This window comes from Otolemur garnettii, unplaced genomic scaffold (assembly GCF_000181295.1).
Source record: "Otolemur garnettii isolate 467f Iridium unplaced genomic scaffold, OtoGar3 scaffold00001, whole genome shotgun sequence".
Lineage (NCBI taxonomy): Eukaryota > Metazoa > Chordata > Mammalia > Primates > Galagidae > Otolemur > Otolemur garnettii.
In genome coordinates this window covers 14,472,136-14,489,507 of record NW_003852396.1, presented here as the reverse complement: position 1 = coordinate 14,489,507, position 17,372 = coordinate 14,472,136, and the positions used below count along the sequence as shown (strand labels likewise).

Here is a 17,372-nt window from a genome sequence, read left to right as displayed (position 1 = left end):
AATTTTCATTCCAGTGTGTGAATAAGTCATTCTCAACAAACTTTTTTGCTACCTTAAGAAGTCCTGCATTACAGAATTATTATGTACTATTATACAAGGTCTGACAATTAAGTTTACAAACTTGCCTCTGTGAGCTTACATTGGCAGCACTGTACAAACAAATCAGTAAGGTTTCATAACCTTGGTACATCAGTCGACGTGTGATGTGATAGGGTCTTTCTGAGCAATATTCATTATTTTTCTTGGGTAAATGTGTGCCATACAATAATAGCTCTGATGGTCATTTCAGAAAAAGAGTTCCAAAATTGCTTTGAGGGTGGACTAGACACTGGTGTTGATGCATAGCTTCCCAAAGGGAGTACTTCAGCAATGAGATCTGTAGTACCTTTTCTTGGATGAGTTTGTGAACTTAATTGTTAGACCTCCATATGTTGGGTGCTATCTCAGAAATATTATGCTTTGTAAGTTTCATAATAACAAGGGAGGTAAATGTCACTATTTCTATTTTACAGAGGAGGAAATATGAAGTTTAATAAGGTAAGTAAACTTGCTAAAACTGATACTAGAATACTGTGGTTATTTATTTATTTTTTGTTATAGTGGGGAGGCAACCTGGTCAATTACTCCTCTAAATGAGGGCCTGAGTCTACTTAGCAGGAACGAGAATCATGATTAATTAACAGTGTCTGCCATGGGCAAGGTGAGGCTAGTGATGGTGTAAGTTTTTGATATTTGTTATCCTGACATAAATCCATGATTCCTCCTGAGAAATCTCATTAGTTTAAGCTCTTGATCAAGATTCTCATCCTGGTCTATGTGTGCTGAGCTTGCTGCACACATAGAAGGCCAGAGACATTTATTAGCATATTATTGTTTTTGTGTCCCTAAAGCCTTCTAGCATAGAACATTTTTTGAGTGATTGATCATAGGACATTCCCAGCTTTCACAGTGGCATCCATTGGGCATTGGACCCAGCATATTTCACACCTTTCAAGGTTTATCACATACCTTTGTTTTAGATCATTTTAATAAAATTTATTCTGCTGAAAACTCAGAGCTATCATTTTTAGTTTTTATTTTTGTTCTTTTTTTGTTGCTTATATTTTATAGGGGAATTTGAAATTGTATGCAAAGATTTATTTCATAATTAAGACATAAGGAATGATTTGCTAGTACTGCAGAGTGCTAAACAGAAAGTTTATCACAGATGCACATTTATAGGGAACAGCTTTGAAAAAATATGACTTCCGGTCAGACTGCAGATGAATGAGAGTGGAAAAACACAACAACATTTGAATTTGAGTAATAAAATGTGCAGACTGGAATACTTTCTTCCTGTTCTGCCTTTCCCCTATCCCTCTTCACTGGATAACTTCTCTGTAGTTGTCTGTTTTCCATATCCTCTTGGAGGATGATTTTTGTGACTCTTTGAGCCTGAGTGACAGGTTCCTCTCACAGGAGCTCACCATTCCCTGTGTCTGTCTCTCATGGCACTTGCACTCACGCTAACTGGGTTTGCTTGACTGTTTGCTTGACTGGGTTTGCTTACTGCTGTATTTCTAGTTCTGAGTACAATATGTGGCACACAATACACAGTTCACTAAGTTCAGTGAAGGCTTCATTAACAGAGACGATGGTGGGCGGGGGCGTCCAGAGACTTGCACTTCATTTTAAGCTTCGCACAAGTATTTTCTATAAATGTGAGTCTTTCATTCTATTTGTGTCTCAATTTTTCCATACATAACATGGAAGTAATACAGAATTCCCTGACCTATAATTAGCCTCCAGATTAAAGGGCTTTAATCTGGAGAAAACCTTGTAGAAGATACTCACTGATGAGAAATTAAAGGCCAATTACCTGAAAAAGGTCAGTGAAGCCATGTCTCGGGATAAGTCTGTAAAATGATTAATGCTTTCTTTGTATTTTACTTAAGTAAAACATTAAAGTCATCATTTTTAAAACCAATAAGCTATCAGTGTGATTTTATGCATCTAAGATGAGCAATAATTAGTGTTTTACAATTAATTTCCATTTACCTTTCCTCACTTGCCAGATCTCTTTTCCCACAGTTTTAGTCAGACTCATAAAATTGCTTTCTCTGCAAATAAGCTACTTACGAAAAAGCATTTTCCCCCTGTGTGTTCAAAGTCTTTCTGATTTTATGACGCAGAGTTTTATGCAACTACTTTCTAGGTCTAGTGTAATCCTTCTGTGTTCCCATATGCCTTTGATTTTCTTTTTCTTTGAGATATACAGGACTGTTTCTAAGGCCTGGGTTACATTACCTTTCCCAAGGCTGGTTACAAAATCATATAGATTCTCTGCTATAGACTTTGTTTTATTTACCTTTGTCTCTTTTCCCAAGAAAACATTAAAATTAAAATAACATTAAACTATTATGGTATTTAATAACATTAAAATACTATGGTATTTCTATTTAAAAAGAAATACCATAATATTTTAAGTATTCCTCAACTGAGCTATGAGTATATCTTTAACTAACTAGAATGATCCATATTTATGAGAGAAAGACAATAAGGGAACAAAATGATATGTGTAAGAGAAGTGCACAAGAGGAGAGAGACTGATGCCGTTACCCAGAGTGCCCACTGTTCACATAGCACAGGGCAGCTTTTCACTCCCCTCTCGGTTCAGTGCACAGTGAGCACCTGCCCCATTCATGGTACAGGGTCTGTATCATGACACCAGAAAGGCAATGGTTTGTTCCTTTAAAATAGTGTACTGGCCGAATGCTCAGGCTCTGCGACTCAACCCTGCTAGGCATTACGCCATGCACTATACATTTATCACTTTCTTTAAGACCTATAACATTCTTACAAGGTAAGGAACATTATTTTATCTATCATCAGTTAAGAAAACTGAGTTAGGGTTAGAACCACACAGGTGAATTATAGACATAAGAAAAATAGAAGAAATGTAAAAGAATCAGCCAAAATATAGAAATCAGATGTGCAGAGAAATAACTCTACAGCATAGTAATCCAATGTCATAAGAGAATTACGACCTCTCTGGGAATTACTGCTGAGAGTTCCGATGGGAAATCAGTTAGAGATTTAGGAAGGAAGATGATAATACCTGCCTGCCCACATCTTAAGGCTTACTGTGAGGATCGCATAAAATAATACGTGATTTGAACAGTGAGAAAAAAAAAGGAAAAGAGAAGTATATACATAGAACAATAGTGACTTAACATCTACTCAATTGCCTGTGTATTTTATTAGATTGTCCTATGTTCTTCTGCACAAAAGCCAGGCTATTGTATTTTTTCTACCCTGTTTATATACCTATGCACCACCCCCAAGTAAATGATATCATGCTGTCTTAAGTTACTTGTAAGTCCAAGGCAACACAAAATGCTCTGTGAATTCTTCTCTTCAATTAATGTGATTTTTAAGAGGTATCAAGATAGGAGACATTTATCTGATTCCTATTACTCACATTACACTCTATGAAGGGCTTCCCAAGTAGGTTATAATGTGGTGGTAAGTGTAGCATTATAAAGTTTTATGTTCTTAGGAGGAAATTTGTTTTGGATAAGCTATATTTATCAAAAGCTGGAATCAATGAAACCACACTACTTGCTTCGATATGGCCATATGAGAGTGGTTTCTGACCACAGGCCATTGTTTTGACCATACTACAACATTATCATTATGAATAACACAGTCACATTTTTCATTTCATGGTTTTTGGCAAAATGAAAACTGGTTTTTGTTCTCTTAAGGGATCTGTCTTGAGAAGTTCTATTGGGAGAGGAGCTTTCAGCACTTTTCCCTCAGGAATAAGTACTGTCTACATGTGTAAATATACCATCCTTTTACTCATCTGGTAGGAAAAAATAATATAAGTTAATGATAATTAAGTAATTGGAAGAGTAAGAATGCATTTTATAATTTATCAATGTGTGAGCCTTGGCATCTCATTAAAAAAATGGTTTTTTCAGCATTAACTGAAGCAATGACATCAAACTCATCATTTGAAAAGGCCCAGTGCCCAAAAAGTTTTCATTGCATTTTAGAGATTTCAGAAAGAATCCCACCAGTCACAGTTCCTGCCTTACCGACTGTAGCATCATTTCCAGGAATAAGCACTCTTTTCACAGAAAGAACAGAGGTTGAGCCTTCCTTCGCTACTTACTGCATGATCCTGAACACAAGTATTTTCAATTTTCAACTTCAGTTTTCTGTAAAGTGGAGCTCATGACTCCAGTCTTTTTTTGGTATCAGGAGGATTAGCTGGTAATATACAAAATTCCTATTATGACAGGTGACAGGTACTCAGTGCATAGAGATTTGTTTCTTTTTTCCCATTCTGTATTCACTTCTTTAGCAAGTATTTACAGAGCATCTACTATGTTCAAGGAGCCTGGTGTTCATAAGTGAACAGATTGTTTTAAAAAATCTCCTGTCGGGTGGTGCCTGTGGCTCAAAGGAGTAAGGCACCAGCCCCATATGCTGAAGGTGGTGGGTTCAAACCCAGCCCCAGCCAAAAACTACAAAAAGGAAAACAATTCTGTCTGTTGGTTTATATACTATCTGGGGGACTAAGAATGATAATCTCATCAGTGAAAATAAATTGTTACATAAACAATATAAATTATTAAGGGTTACATAAGAAGTAGAGAAAAGTAAAGGTGGAACTGGATAAGAGGGGTTAGTTTTCAGTATAAAACGGGTTGCTCAGAGTAGACATTTGAACAAGGACTTGAAGAAGAGAAGGATAATAGCCACGTGGGTATGTGGAAGAGAATCCTTCTAGGTAAAGAGAATAGCTAGGAGAGTGACCCTAGGATAAGAACTTTCCTGATGTTTTAATGAAAGAGCAAAAGGACTCAGGTGTTGGATAGAGGACCACATAAAGTGAAGGAGAAAGGCCTGAGACATATCAAAGGACCAGATCACAGAGAACCTGAACGTGTATGAGATTGGAAACCGCTACAGATTCTCACACAATGAAGTAACTTAACCTGGCTTATTTTTCAAAGAGATAACTCTTCCCAGGTGTTTAGAAGAGGCTATAAGCAGGGAAGCAGGGGCAGGGGCAGGGGAAGAATCAGAGAGACTAGGTAGGAGCTTGCTTCATTAGTAAAGGTGATTAATGATGATGGCTCTAACAGTGGAAGAAATGAGAAGTGATAGAATTCTGGATTTGAAAAACAAGCCAGGGGGACTTCCTGATGGACTAAAGGATATGAGAGACGTCAGAAGATGACTTCAAATTTGTTGGCCTAAGCTACCAGAAGAATACCCATTCCTGCCAGCAGGAAAAATAGAGAATAGTAAGGATACAGCAGCCTGGGGTATCAGGAAGGCAAAGATCTAGATTTCAGTTTTGGGAATGTGGATATTCAGATAAATCAGTCAGTCTGCCAAGTAGGCAGGTGAATATTCACTCTGGGGGATTAGGTGAGATATCTGGATAACAAATTTAATTTCAGAAATCTTAAGTGTATAGGTGATAGGTAACAACATGAAACTGGGCATTACGACCGATGATGGAAGTTTAGATAGAAAGGATGATTAAGACCAGGAGTCTAGGGGCCTCTAACACTCCATTCTCAGTTTTACTTCAAATACATAATTGAATATAAATGCAAAAATATTGAATTCAATGAATGTTAGATCCCCTTTGGGAAGGTTATTTTTTTTTCTTGCCTGTGAGGAAAATATCAAAAGTCTGTAATGAAGACATCAGTGAAACTAGAAACTACTTTTTTTTTTTAATGATAAAATCAAAACCCACAGCAGATGCCTTTTAGTATTGTCACAGCTCATGGCCATCTACTTGAAATTTCCGGGTCACCATTAACCTTGTATAATCCATTCATTTAGAATCAGAAGACTTAAGAAGATAACCTAAGTGAGGTTGGAAGAGATGTTTATAATGATTTTAGTTCAGCAAATAAAAATTAATCCCGTACTCTGTACCATTGATTGGGCTACATTATCATTGACTTAAAAGATCTTTCAAATGTAGAAAACATTTAATAAAGACAGGTTGGATGTTTATTTCCAATTTTCTTTTTTTTTTTTTTTTTTTTTTTGAGACAGAGCCTCAAGCTGTCCCCCTGGGTAGAGTGCCGTGGCATTACAGCTCACAGCAACCTCCAACTCCTGGGCTCAAGCGAGTCTCCTGCCTCTGCCTCCCAAGTAGCTGGGACCACAGGCGCCTGCCACAACGCCCGGCTATTTTTTGGTTGCAGCCATCATTGTTGTTTGGCGGGTCCGGGCTGGGGATTCGAACCCGCCACCTTTAGGTGTACGTGGCTGGCGCCTTTATTTCCAATTTTCTTATTCATTCATTCTTAAATCAATTCATCCATCACTTTATTCACTTCTCATCACTATATTTTTAAAAACTGTGTTAATGGTAGAGTGGTATAAGGTAACATACTTGAACAGTTAAATGAGTACTAGACTATTTGAATGCTATTTAATCTCCTCAATAATTTTATGAACTACTTACTCCTATCCCTTACATTTTTATGGAAGAGGAAGTTGAAGCTCAGAGAAAGAAATTCATTTGCTTCAAGTCACACAATAAGTTATTTGTGGAACGTGGATTTGAACATGGATTTGTCTGACTCCAAAGACTTTTCATTTAAAACACTATGCCATTAGAAGATAATAAAGATGAATTGTTGCATACATGTCTTGTACAAAGACGAAATTCTCATCTGCGTTTTCTATACCACATTTGTCATAAATTCAACTTACTGAGATTGTATTGGTGAGTGTGCGTATGGCAGACTTAACAAGGGAAATCTAGAAAGTGATTGGGGAAATGGGAATTCTATCGTTGAACAAACTAGTTACTTTCTTTTACAGCTGGTCACCATTATGATGTTTGGGATTTAGGAAAGTAGGCCTCCCATAATACAAGCCTTTATAGAAAGTGAATATGAAATAGTGACATACTTGCCTCTGAATAGCTTTGTGACATTAAAAGCATTATTTGCAGACACACATGTATTCCTTAGATATGACATGTATAATTCCTCACCGTCTTTTCTTTCTGCCTGAAAACCCCTCTTCTTACGAGGTTAGCATCTCATTTCCACATGCCTTGATTCTTTTTCCTCCTAGCAGGTACCTCTGAACTTTCAAGACCTGGTGGATTTTCTCTCTTCACTGTCCCTGTAGTAATCAGTGCTCACTCCCATGCTAGCATTTTCTTATTCTCCTTTTGTTTCTGCCTTTACTCCCTTTTATTCTTCCATGATTAGAAAAACATTAAATCATTCCTACTGTATGCCAGGCAGACTTAACGTGTTGAAATTTCCCCTGGGATACTTGAAGGTAAGAATTAGGGCTCCATCATCTCTGTGTGCCCAGTACCCAGTTCTGTGTTTGGCAACTAGCTGGAATTCAATAAAAACTAACTAATAAATAATTATTTTTTTGTGCCACCACTGAATTTGGTATGTTCACATTATTGTATGTATAATATCTATACTATTAATGCAATTACTTAAATCAACCTTCTGCTGCTATGGATGTGGGATTCCATATAAATGCAAGATCAGACACCTTCCACTTATATTGGTATCAACAGAACTTACTATAGTGTTGAAAACAGAGTAGAAAATTAATAAAATACTTTTTGCTGAATAAATGAATGATGAGATCAAAAGCTGTACTGCATAATACATTCCTATTCAAATTCTAACCTAACCCAGAAACCAAGAAGCTGGATAGCACCATTCTGAAAACTCGTTCCATTTTTAATATTAACAACAGCTATTTATTACAACTGTAATAGCAAAAATAAACATCTTTAATTTAAACTCATATTTCCTCTAAAAAAATCAAAAGCACATAAGATTTAAAAGTGGCAAGGATTTCCCACCCTTTCCTAGTCTAAATTTAATTATCATAATCAAATAGCCAGCATATTCTAAGCACATTTGGGATGAAAAATATCAGAGCAGCCTAGACATAATTAACATGTGAGCAGCTTGAAGCTGAATTTTTTCTCTGTCTATAATTTCCTGAAAATATGAAGCTCTAAAATGCAATTGTAGAGAAGAGCAGGTGGCATAGCATAAACCCCCAGAATCATAGCACCTGGGATTGATTTTCTACCTGTTCTGTGATCTTGAGCAGTTTACAGAATTTTCCTGAGTTTTAGTTAATTTAACTGTAAAAGAATATTACCTGTCAGGTAGGATTCTAAAGCTTAATGCTTAAGATATAATTTTGGGTGATGAGATGCTTCCACATGTTTTTTATTTAATGTATTTATTTATTAAAAGGCAAAAAAAATGTACCAAGAAAAGCAGGACAAGCTGAAGGACACAAACAAAATGAACCTTTGTGAGAAGAGACTCCCTCAAATGCTGGAGTTATAAAACCTGTCAGTGGCTCCGCCCTCCAGAGCTCATCCTCCTTGCTGGTCCAGATTCCCACCAACTCGCTTTTGTGTCCCTCTGTAGCTTTTTTCCCTCTTAAGTGAAGATATAAAAAGTTTCAACCTCCAAAGTAATTAGGTAACTCGGGGAACCAAAGAACTTCCAAGAGAATGTCCCTATTGACATAAAGATGCTGACAGGCACTGCCTTCCTTCCCCTTTATAGTTTTGTACTTAAAATAAATAAGATACATTTCTTTATAAGTGAAAAGCAGGAAATAATTCTACCTTCCTGTCATAAGGCTTCCTATTGAGCTACTTCTTGAAAGACACATTGTTTTTGCTTTTTCCTTTTACTTGGATTTATTGGAAGGTTGCCAGAGCCTGGCAAAAGTACCTGGAAGTGTTTCTGTGGCTTTGGACTAGGCAGCTACAGAGCAATAAGGTGGACCAATAGGGTTCTTGCTGCTTATATCTTATCCTAAACTCTTTGATGGAAAACAAATTAAAGATTCTTTCTAGGACAGTTTTTGCAGCTATCTGACAGAGGCTGGTGTCCCAGAAAAAGTGTCTTGGCAAAGGCTTTTAGAGAGTTTTGAGTGTCTTGCCCAAATTGCTGCTTTTCAGTGCTTTTTCTCCTTCCTCTCTCAAACCAGACAGCATTGTGGCTACCTTCTTCTCAGAGAATTAATTAGCTAGTTCTATTGATTTTAATTCCTAATCAAAATTCTTTGTTGCTTTTTACTCACACTACATTATCTGAGTCCAAACCACCAATAGATTCACATTGATTTCTTGCAAAATTTCCTTCTGGTGCTTTTGTCTTAATCTCTTTTTAAAATTCCCACTTTAATCTTTTATTTTTAAATCGTATCTTTTAGAATAAAATGTTTAAGGAGCTCAAATAGTATGAACTATTTTAAATTACAGAAATTTTAAGCGCGCACTGACGTATAGACCACATGTACAAACGATTTGAGTTTAACAAGTGTTAATTGTCTCATTTGTGTAATGTTAGGCCCATGTGCACACACACACCACAGAGGTAACTCCCATCCAGCCCCCTCTTTTATCTCTCATTATATAATACTGCTATTTTGAAATCATTATCCTTCCTTTTCGTGTTTTTAAATAATATCTGCTCTTTACATTGGGACCATGTGAATAATATTTATGAAGTGGCCCATTACAATTGTATTTCCTTTATTATGTAATTTTTGGCTACTGGAGATAAAAAAATTTTTTAGAATTATTCTGCCCACTAGAATATAAATTCCATGGGAGCAAGGAATTTTATCTGTGTTGTTTATAGAAATATTTTTAGCATTTACATCTCTTATGATGGGATTTATAACACTCCACCTCAAAATATAGCTTGGCATATTTAATTTTTTTTTTTTTTTTGGAGTTTTTGGCCGGGCTGGGTTTGAACCCACTACCTCTGGCATATGGAGCTGGCTCCCTACTCCTTTGAGCCACAGGCACTGCCCATATTGAATATGTTAAGCTAAAAAACTTGAGAAAGGGCAGGTGGAAGAAGAACTTTCTGACCTTCCCTGCTCTTCTCCCTGAAGCAGGTCATAAAACCTTCATGTGAGAGGTGCCCTCCCTCTACCTGGAGGACAGGTGCACAATTCTTTCAAAAGGGCATCTGAAGAAACGGGCCTTACTAAATTTACTCTTTTACCTATGTCCTTTGTCCAATCACATTTCTCTACAACTCTCCATGTTTCATCAAAGCTAGTGTAGAACACCCAGGCTTAACTGCTTCTTTTGATCTTCATTTCCTTATCAAGGCTTCTGTGTCATATAAAACATACTAAATAAATGTATATGCTTTTCTCTTGTGATTGTATCTTTTGTTACAGGTGCACCAGCCCATAAATCTAAGATAGGTGGGAGGAAAAGGTATTTTTCCTTCCCTATACATAGGGCAGAGAAAATGCTAGATATGTATTTAATGAAGGACTAGATGGCTGAATAAATAAATAAATGGTTTGCAATTTCCTTGACAACAAATTTTACATTTTTTACCATGGCCTTTAAGCACTCCAAAAGTTGGTTTTCGCCTAGTTTCTCATTTATGCCTTACACTCCCAGTTCCTTCAGTTCTTAGGTCCAAAACACGCTTCTCTTTCATTTTGGTTTGGCCAACTCCCATCTTTACTTCATCCTCATGTCTTCCATTCACTGAAGAGGCAACTTGAAATATGACCTAAGTTTGCTTCTGGTGATACCATTCTGGTCTTCTCTGTTGTTAATATTTAGTACCATCTTCTTATTTCTCGTTATTATTGGGGATGATAATCTTCTTGAGGGCAGGAATCCTGATTATCATGCTCACTCCAACTGTAAGTATTTAATAATTATTAGATAAGGAATAGCTACTTGTTGTCCTCCGTGACAATAAGTTGAATTGGGGATATTGTCTATGTCCTGCCCTCATCCTCCATTTATAATCTTATTTTCTTCCCCGTCTTCTAGGTTTTCATTCTAGATTCTCTTTCTCTCTCTTTCTAACTCCTGGTTACTGATTGCTGACAATTTATGACTTCTATTAAGAATACAGCTAGTGTAACACTTATTTTAATGATGTTATTAATAAAAATATACTCTCATAATATATACTAAAAAGAAAAGTATTGTAGATGCCAATTAAAGGTTGAACTCACATAATATCCATGTGGACACTTTCCAGGTTTGGAATATCCCATCAACATCCCACTTCCCCACTTCCCCTACCACACACGCATACATACACTTACCCCACGTATATATGTAGCCAGAGATAAAGGATTTCATTCTTTTGTTTGAAAATCTCCACTGTTTCCACATTGTTTTTCGGATAAAGTCCAAACTTCTTAGTTAAAGGCCATCTTCAATGGATGGCCCTAATATCTGCCTTCATACTTATTTGTAACATGCTCCATCATTCACCGCAGGTTGGTTGACATGTGTTTGCTATGTGCCCCCTCCAAGTCAGGCACTGGGTTAGTAGCTTGTAATATACAATAGTTAAGAGATAGCTCTGTCCTTGAGAAACTACTAATTAGGAAGGAGAGGCAGATAAGTATATAGCTTATTAAAATCTAGTTAGAAAAAATGATTTAAAGAAGGAAGTAGAATTTTCTTTAGAAATACTGAACAGGAGACTCAGAAGTCTAGTCAAAGAAGGTTTCATAGAGAAGGTGACAGAGTGAGGAAGGTTGAGTAGGAGTTATTCAGTTAAAGAAAGCACATTGCAGGCAAAGAAGACACTACACTTACAGACAGGGAGGAGCATAACAGCATTGCGTGTATTTAAGAATTCTAAGCAGTCCTTGAGACTAGAATGTAAAATGAGTGGTTGGAAAGTGGTGGGTGATCAAAACTAGAAAAATTATAGGAGGGTAGGGGAGAGAGGGGATATTTTTATAGGTCACATTGCAAAGCTTAGGATATATCCTACACAAATATAAAACCATTGATAAGTATTGAATGATGGGGTTCAGAATATGGTACCCCAAAATATGGCTCCTTGGTATTTGAAACAACAGCAGAAGCAGGAAGGACTCTCTCACTTTCCCCTTGCACTTCTCTTCTGAAATAGTCATGAAACCTCCCTTGAAAAGTGCTTTCTCTCTACCCAAAGAAAACGAACATCCTTAATACTAAAGAGTCAAGGTGACCAAGAGGATTCTGAACAGAGAACAGGCCATTCTTGCTGTTTCCCCAGCTGGCTGCCATTAGACCAGACCTTTGTATTCAATCATACTTATCCATGACTACCCACTTAGCATAAAGGTACACAGATTTTCCTGTTTGTTTGGGTCTTTGTTTCCTCACGAAGGCTCCCTTGTCATATAAAACTTTTATTGAATAAATCTGTATGCTTTTTTCTTGTTAACATGTTTTTTGTTTTAGGGGCCTTAGTCATGAACTGAAGATAGAAAGGAAAGATGTTTCTTTGCCCCTATGTGAGCAAAGAAATAAAAGAATCAGATCCATATGTTGGATATGTTATCCAGTAGGCAGATGAGAAGTGGACTTGGAGGGTTGTGGAATAAATCTGGGAGCAGGAAGTAAGGTGAGATGTTACTACAGTGGTCAAACGTGAGCAAATGGGAACCTAGTCAAGAAAAGAGTTGTACAAATAGAGAGGAGGGAAGATAGTTAAGAATGTTTAGCAATTCAAGGCCCTGCAGTGGTTCACTCTCAGAGGCTAAGGTGGGTGGATTGCTTGAGTTCAGGAGTTTGAGACCAGTCTGAGCAATAGTGAGACCCTGTCTACCAAAAATAGATAAAAACTAGTCCATCACTGTGATGGGTGCCTGTAGTCCCAGCTACATGGGAGGCTGAGGCAAGAGGATCTACTGAGACCAAGAGACTGAGGTTGCTGTGAGCTATGATGATGACATTGCACTCTACCCAGGGTGACAGAGTGAGACTTTGTCTCAAAAAAAGAAAAAAAAAAGAATAGTTAGAAATTCAAAAAAGCGGGTTTGCTGAGTCATTGGATATGGGCCATATGCACCCATAGAATAGAAAAGCAGGTCTATACTTAGTACAGAGGCACAATGATAACATTATGAGTTTCGGACATGATAGACTGAAGTACCTGTGGAATAACCAAGTAGAGATTTCCAGCAATAGTTAGCTTCATGCGTCTGAAATTGAGGAAGGAATGTAGGCTGGGCTGTGCTGCTGGGAGAGATGAGCATGTGGGTAATAACCGAAGCTATCAAAGCAGATGACATCACCTGGGGAGACTGCATAGGGAGGGGCACAGCCACTTAAAGATGCAAACCTGGGAAACGTTAATTTTTAATGACCTCGATTAAGTGGAAGAGCCAATGAAAATAAAAAATCCTAGTAGTGGAGCTGCACCTGTGGCTCAAAGGAGTAGGGGCGGGTTCAAACCCAGCCCCGACCAAAACTGAAAAAAAGAATCCTAGTAGTAGTAGTGAGAGAACCCTGTGTGATGACATGGCTGATGGAGGAGTAAGCTGCAGGATAATGTGCACCCTCAGGGCCCTTGCACTGAGCAGAAATGGTCATAAAATACAACCATTAGGTTGCCAATAAGGTGGTCATTGGTATCTTTTACCATTCAAAAGCATGGTAAGAGTGGAAGACAAATTGCTGTGATAAGTCAAATGTGAGGAAGTAAAAAATGTAAAAGGAATATTTATTACTTACTCCAGAAAGTTGATTTGAAAGAAGCATGAGAAAGAATTACCAGTGAGAGGATTTGCGTTTATTTTTACACTGCAGAAATCACATCTCTGAGATAACAGATGGTACATAAAGGTGCGCACACCTTGTACATGAGGCAAGCAAGCAACCCATAGCCATTCCTTGATGTTCTCTAGGTTATGGTTTTAATAATTCTGAGAGCCCTACTTCCTCTTAATAATATTCTCTTCATATTTTTGTTAAGTGAGGGTCAACTCATGCCTCAAGAATAAATCTTTCTAAATTCTCCACTTTTCCATAATACCGTGTTCATTTCTCATCTGTAACATGAGTAAACTGCACTCTTACCTGTCCACATGCTTTTCTCCCACTAGATTATACACGTCTCTGAAACTTAGGCTACAGATTTGTATTTCCAACCCCTGTTACATTTTCTGGCACAAACTAAGCCTTTAATTTGTTAAATTAATTTATTTCCACTTGAAAGTCTCAAAGACATCTCAAATTAATCTTGTCTACAACTAAACTATTGATCTCTGTAAAAGAATGCATTTATTTCTCCAGTCTTCTGAGAAGAAAATTTGGCAGCCTTCCTTGACACCTTCTGCATCCAATTTATCTGTATGTCTTGTTGATTTTACCAAAAAGTAAATCTCACATCTTCCAACATACTCAGAACTCAGCTTGTCTACCCACTTCTACTTTCCATCCCTCCCAGAAGTACTCTTTTTCAGAATAACTCGGACAATATTTTTTAAAAATATGCTTATAATTATGCTTTTTTCCTTCCTCTGAAATCATTGTAATGGTTTCTCGTTGTCATAATAATGAAATACTGAAATCCTGGACACGTTCTCCTGGCCCATGTGGGACCTAGCCCTTTGGTCTCTGCGGACATCATTCTCCCATCTGCTTCCCCATACACAGACTTCATGTGTGCTGCTTCCTTAGCCAGAAATGCCCTTCTCACCATTATTTGCTTAATATTTCTTTTTATCATTTACGTCTCAGCCAATGTTCATTTCTTCAGAGAAACACAAATTTAAATTATGACTTCTCTAATATCTTCATTATTATTTTTTGCTCCTGTTCTCTTACTTCACACACAATTTACCAGTGTCTGTATATGCATATTTTATGCCTGTCTTCCCACAAGATGGTATGATATATAAGGACTTGGATATGGGGATCAAGTGACAAAGGAGCCATTTCCGTGGGTTGTTTTTAGCCTTAATTTCACTGGCCCCTATGATGAAAATGAAATTATATTGAAGTTATAATGAAAATTTTATCTATTGAATGAAACAGCAAATAAACTCTGTTTTTTAAATTCGGCATCATAGTCTTGTAAAACATGGGCAAAAAGTTGTATCTCTATATTCATTCACATGGTGCTTAGCCATGCAGGCTAGTTGAATATGCAAGAAAAATATTCAATTTAATAATAACCTGGTTTGTAATTGGAAAAAAAAAAGTGGAAAAATAGTATAAAGAAAAGATCACCAGTACTGCTCCTCACCTCTCTCCAAAAAAACCAATCATAGTATTTTTTTTCCTTTGGGGCCTGTTTTCTATATGTGTCTGTGCATGCATATATGCTTATGTACCCATGCACAGTATAGTTCAGCTATTCAGTAAAATTTGTTGGGTTCGACACTAACTTAGTTCTGAGGTTATCTAATGGTGAAAAGAGGGCTCAAATGCTCATAATACACTTAGATATCTTATTAAATCATAATTTTTTTAAGAACAGAAAAATCTGCTGTATCTATTACCAATCACTTAAAAAAAATAAAGAAGATGAGCTATCTTAAAAAGGCCAGGAGTGATCAAAGAATTTTTATAATCAGGCTTTGGAGATGAGCTAATTCAACTGCTGATGATAATCACTCTACTTGTGAGGGAGGCAGTCTAATGCTGATGACTTTATGATCTTTTAGCCTCTTGGAGTTCTGGGTTAAATGCTCCTATTTGAAATCTAAAACCACCAGACATACCACATGGTGGGCCTTTTTCTCTTTTCTTTGCAAACTCAGCTTCATGGGTCCTCTCCTTGTTCTCCCATGTTCATATACTGTAATCATATTTTTGCTTTTTTTGTCTGCCTCAGTTAACTGTGAACTTCTTCAGGACAGAGGTAGTATCTTTATTTTTATAACTTTATTTTAGTGGGAGGCAAATGGGCACTTCATGTGCATTTAATAAATCTTTATTGAAGAAAAATTGGAAGGAAGAATGGGAGGAACCATATTCTATTTTTATACTGTAAAAATTAGTCATGACCATGAAATATAGACTGAAGAACACAAAGGCATATTCCTTAATATTTTGCGGAACAAAAATATAAACCAAAACAAAAAAGAAGAAAGAAAATAAGCAAGTAGAGACAAGTCTTGCTCTGTGCCAATATTCCCTGAAAACGTATTAGTAAAGTCTCCGATTTCAATGAAAGAAAAGCATTAAGAGAATACAGAACTTTAGATAAACATCTGCCCAGTTCTGAGCTCCCTTTTTGTTCTTGGTTATGCTATTACACATTTTAGTCTTTGTCTGGCTAATACTTCTTCCTCTCCCTCTCTAACAGCACAACTAACTGGAGCCCTGCTTATGAACTTCCAGGAATTTTCCAAGGATGGGCTGAGAATGCCCTCTCGACAATCTGGTAATTCTGATCTAATTTGGGAGTGAAGACTGGAGTATTGGCAGATCTCTCCCTAAGCTCTAAATACTTTCATAATTTGCACAGGCTTTGGGAAGACTTCTATTCCCAAAGGAATTTTTTTATCCCATAAACATGACCACCCAAGGTGAGAAATATGAAAAATATTTGGAATATTTGCAGCTGTGACCCCCTCCTCTCATATGTGTATCTTCTTTCAGTTGATTTCTGAGGACTGCACATATGCTAGCATTGGAATCTAGGTACCTGTAAGATCATCAGTAGGCCAGGACCCCAGCTGGCATGCTTTGCAGGTGTATTCATCAAAGACATACTCATTCTCTTTACAAGGTGTACAGGTCCAACAACAGCTGACTTCCCCCTTCCGGATCACCTAAGGCAAATATTTAAAATATTGATTAATTATTTTTGCATGATAAAAATCCAGCAACCCTTTACTGAAATGTACTGCTCTGCAAAGCAGAAAGGACTTTCACATACATTATTTTAAATGTAATCAGTATTGTAATTAATTGAAGAAACTGATGTTGAGTTTAAACAAATCCATCATCATAAAGTTGGTTGGTGGCAGAGTTAAGAATTAAATTAAATGCAAGTCTTTATATAATTAGTTTGGGATACCTGTATTTAATTATCTGCGTTTGTACTTATATAAATATACATACGTTTATATACGTGTGTACGTAAATGAATTTTCCACCAAATCTGTGCCTCTCCTTTTCTCAAATTAAGAAATTTTTCTGTCTAAATTTACCTTGGCTTCCCTTCATTAGTTGAATAATTGTGACCAAAAAATTTTATGTTATCTAATATTCAAAAATCTATCCATATTGACAAAAATAATTAAGAATTTGTACTGGGTAGAAAGATAGAAGAAGAAGATAAAGGTTTTTCTGAAGGTAAGTCCTTGATCTCTTTCTAATAAAAATCTGGTTCAATAATTCAGCATTTATTTCTAGTTTAGTAGTTTTGTTTTGCTTGGGATGAAGGAGGATAAGGTCATCAAGATTATTTCATAGCTCTACATCTATTTGAATTGTTAAGACAATAAAAAAAATTGAAATATTTTAACAGTTAAAAAAGTTACAGATGTTATTCTTTACAAATGTATATATCTTTTTGTCTCACCATTGGTGCATGAATAGC

General features: G+C 36.7%; 1 protein-coding gene across 1 annotated transcript in view; it reads right to left on the bottom strand.

Moving 5' to 3' along the window:
• Positions 1-17,372, bottom strand: part of GRM5 (glutamate metabotropic receptor 5) — a 514,551-nt gene that overhangs the window by 89,999 nt on the left and 407,180 nt on the right. Inside the window, exon 7 of the mRNA XM_023510155.1 lies at positions 16,473-16,599. Within this exon, the coding sequence (XP_023365923.1) occupies positions 16,473-16,599 (127 nt within the window). The remainder of the gene's footprint in view (positions 1-16,472; positions 16,600-17,372) is intronic.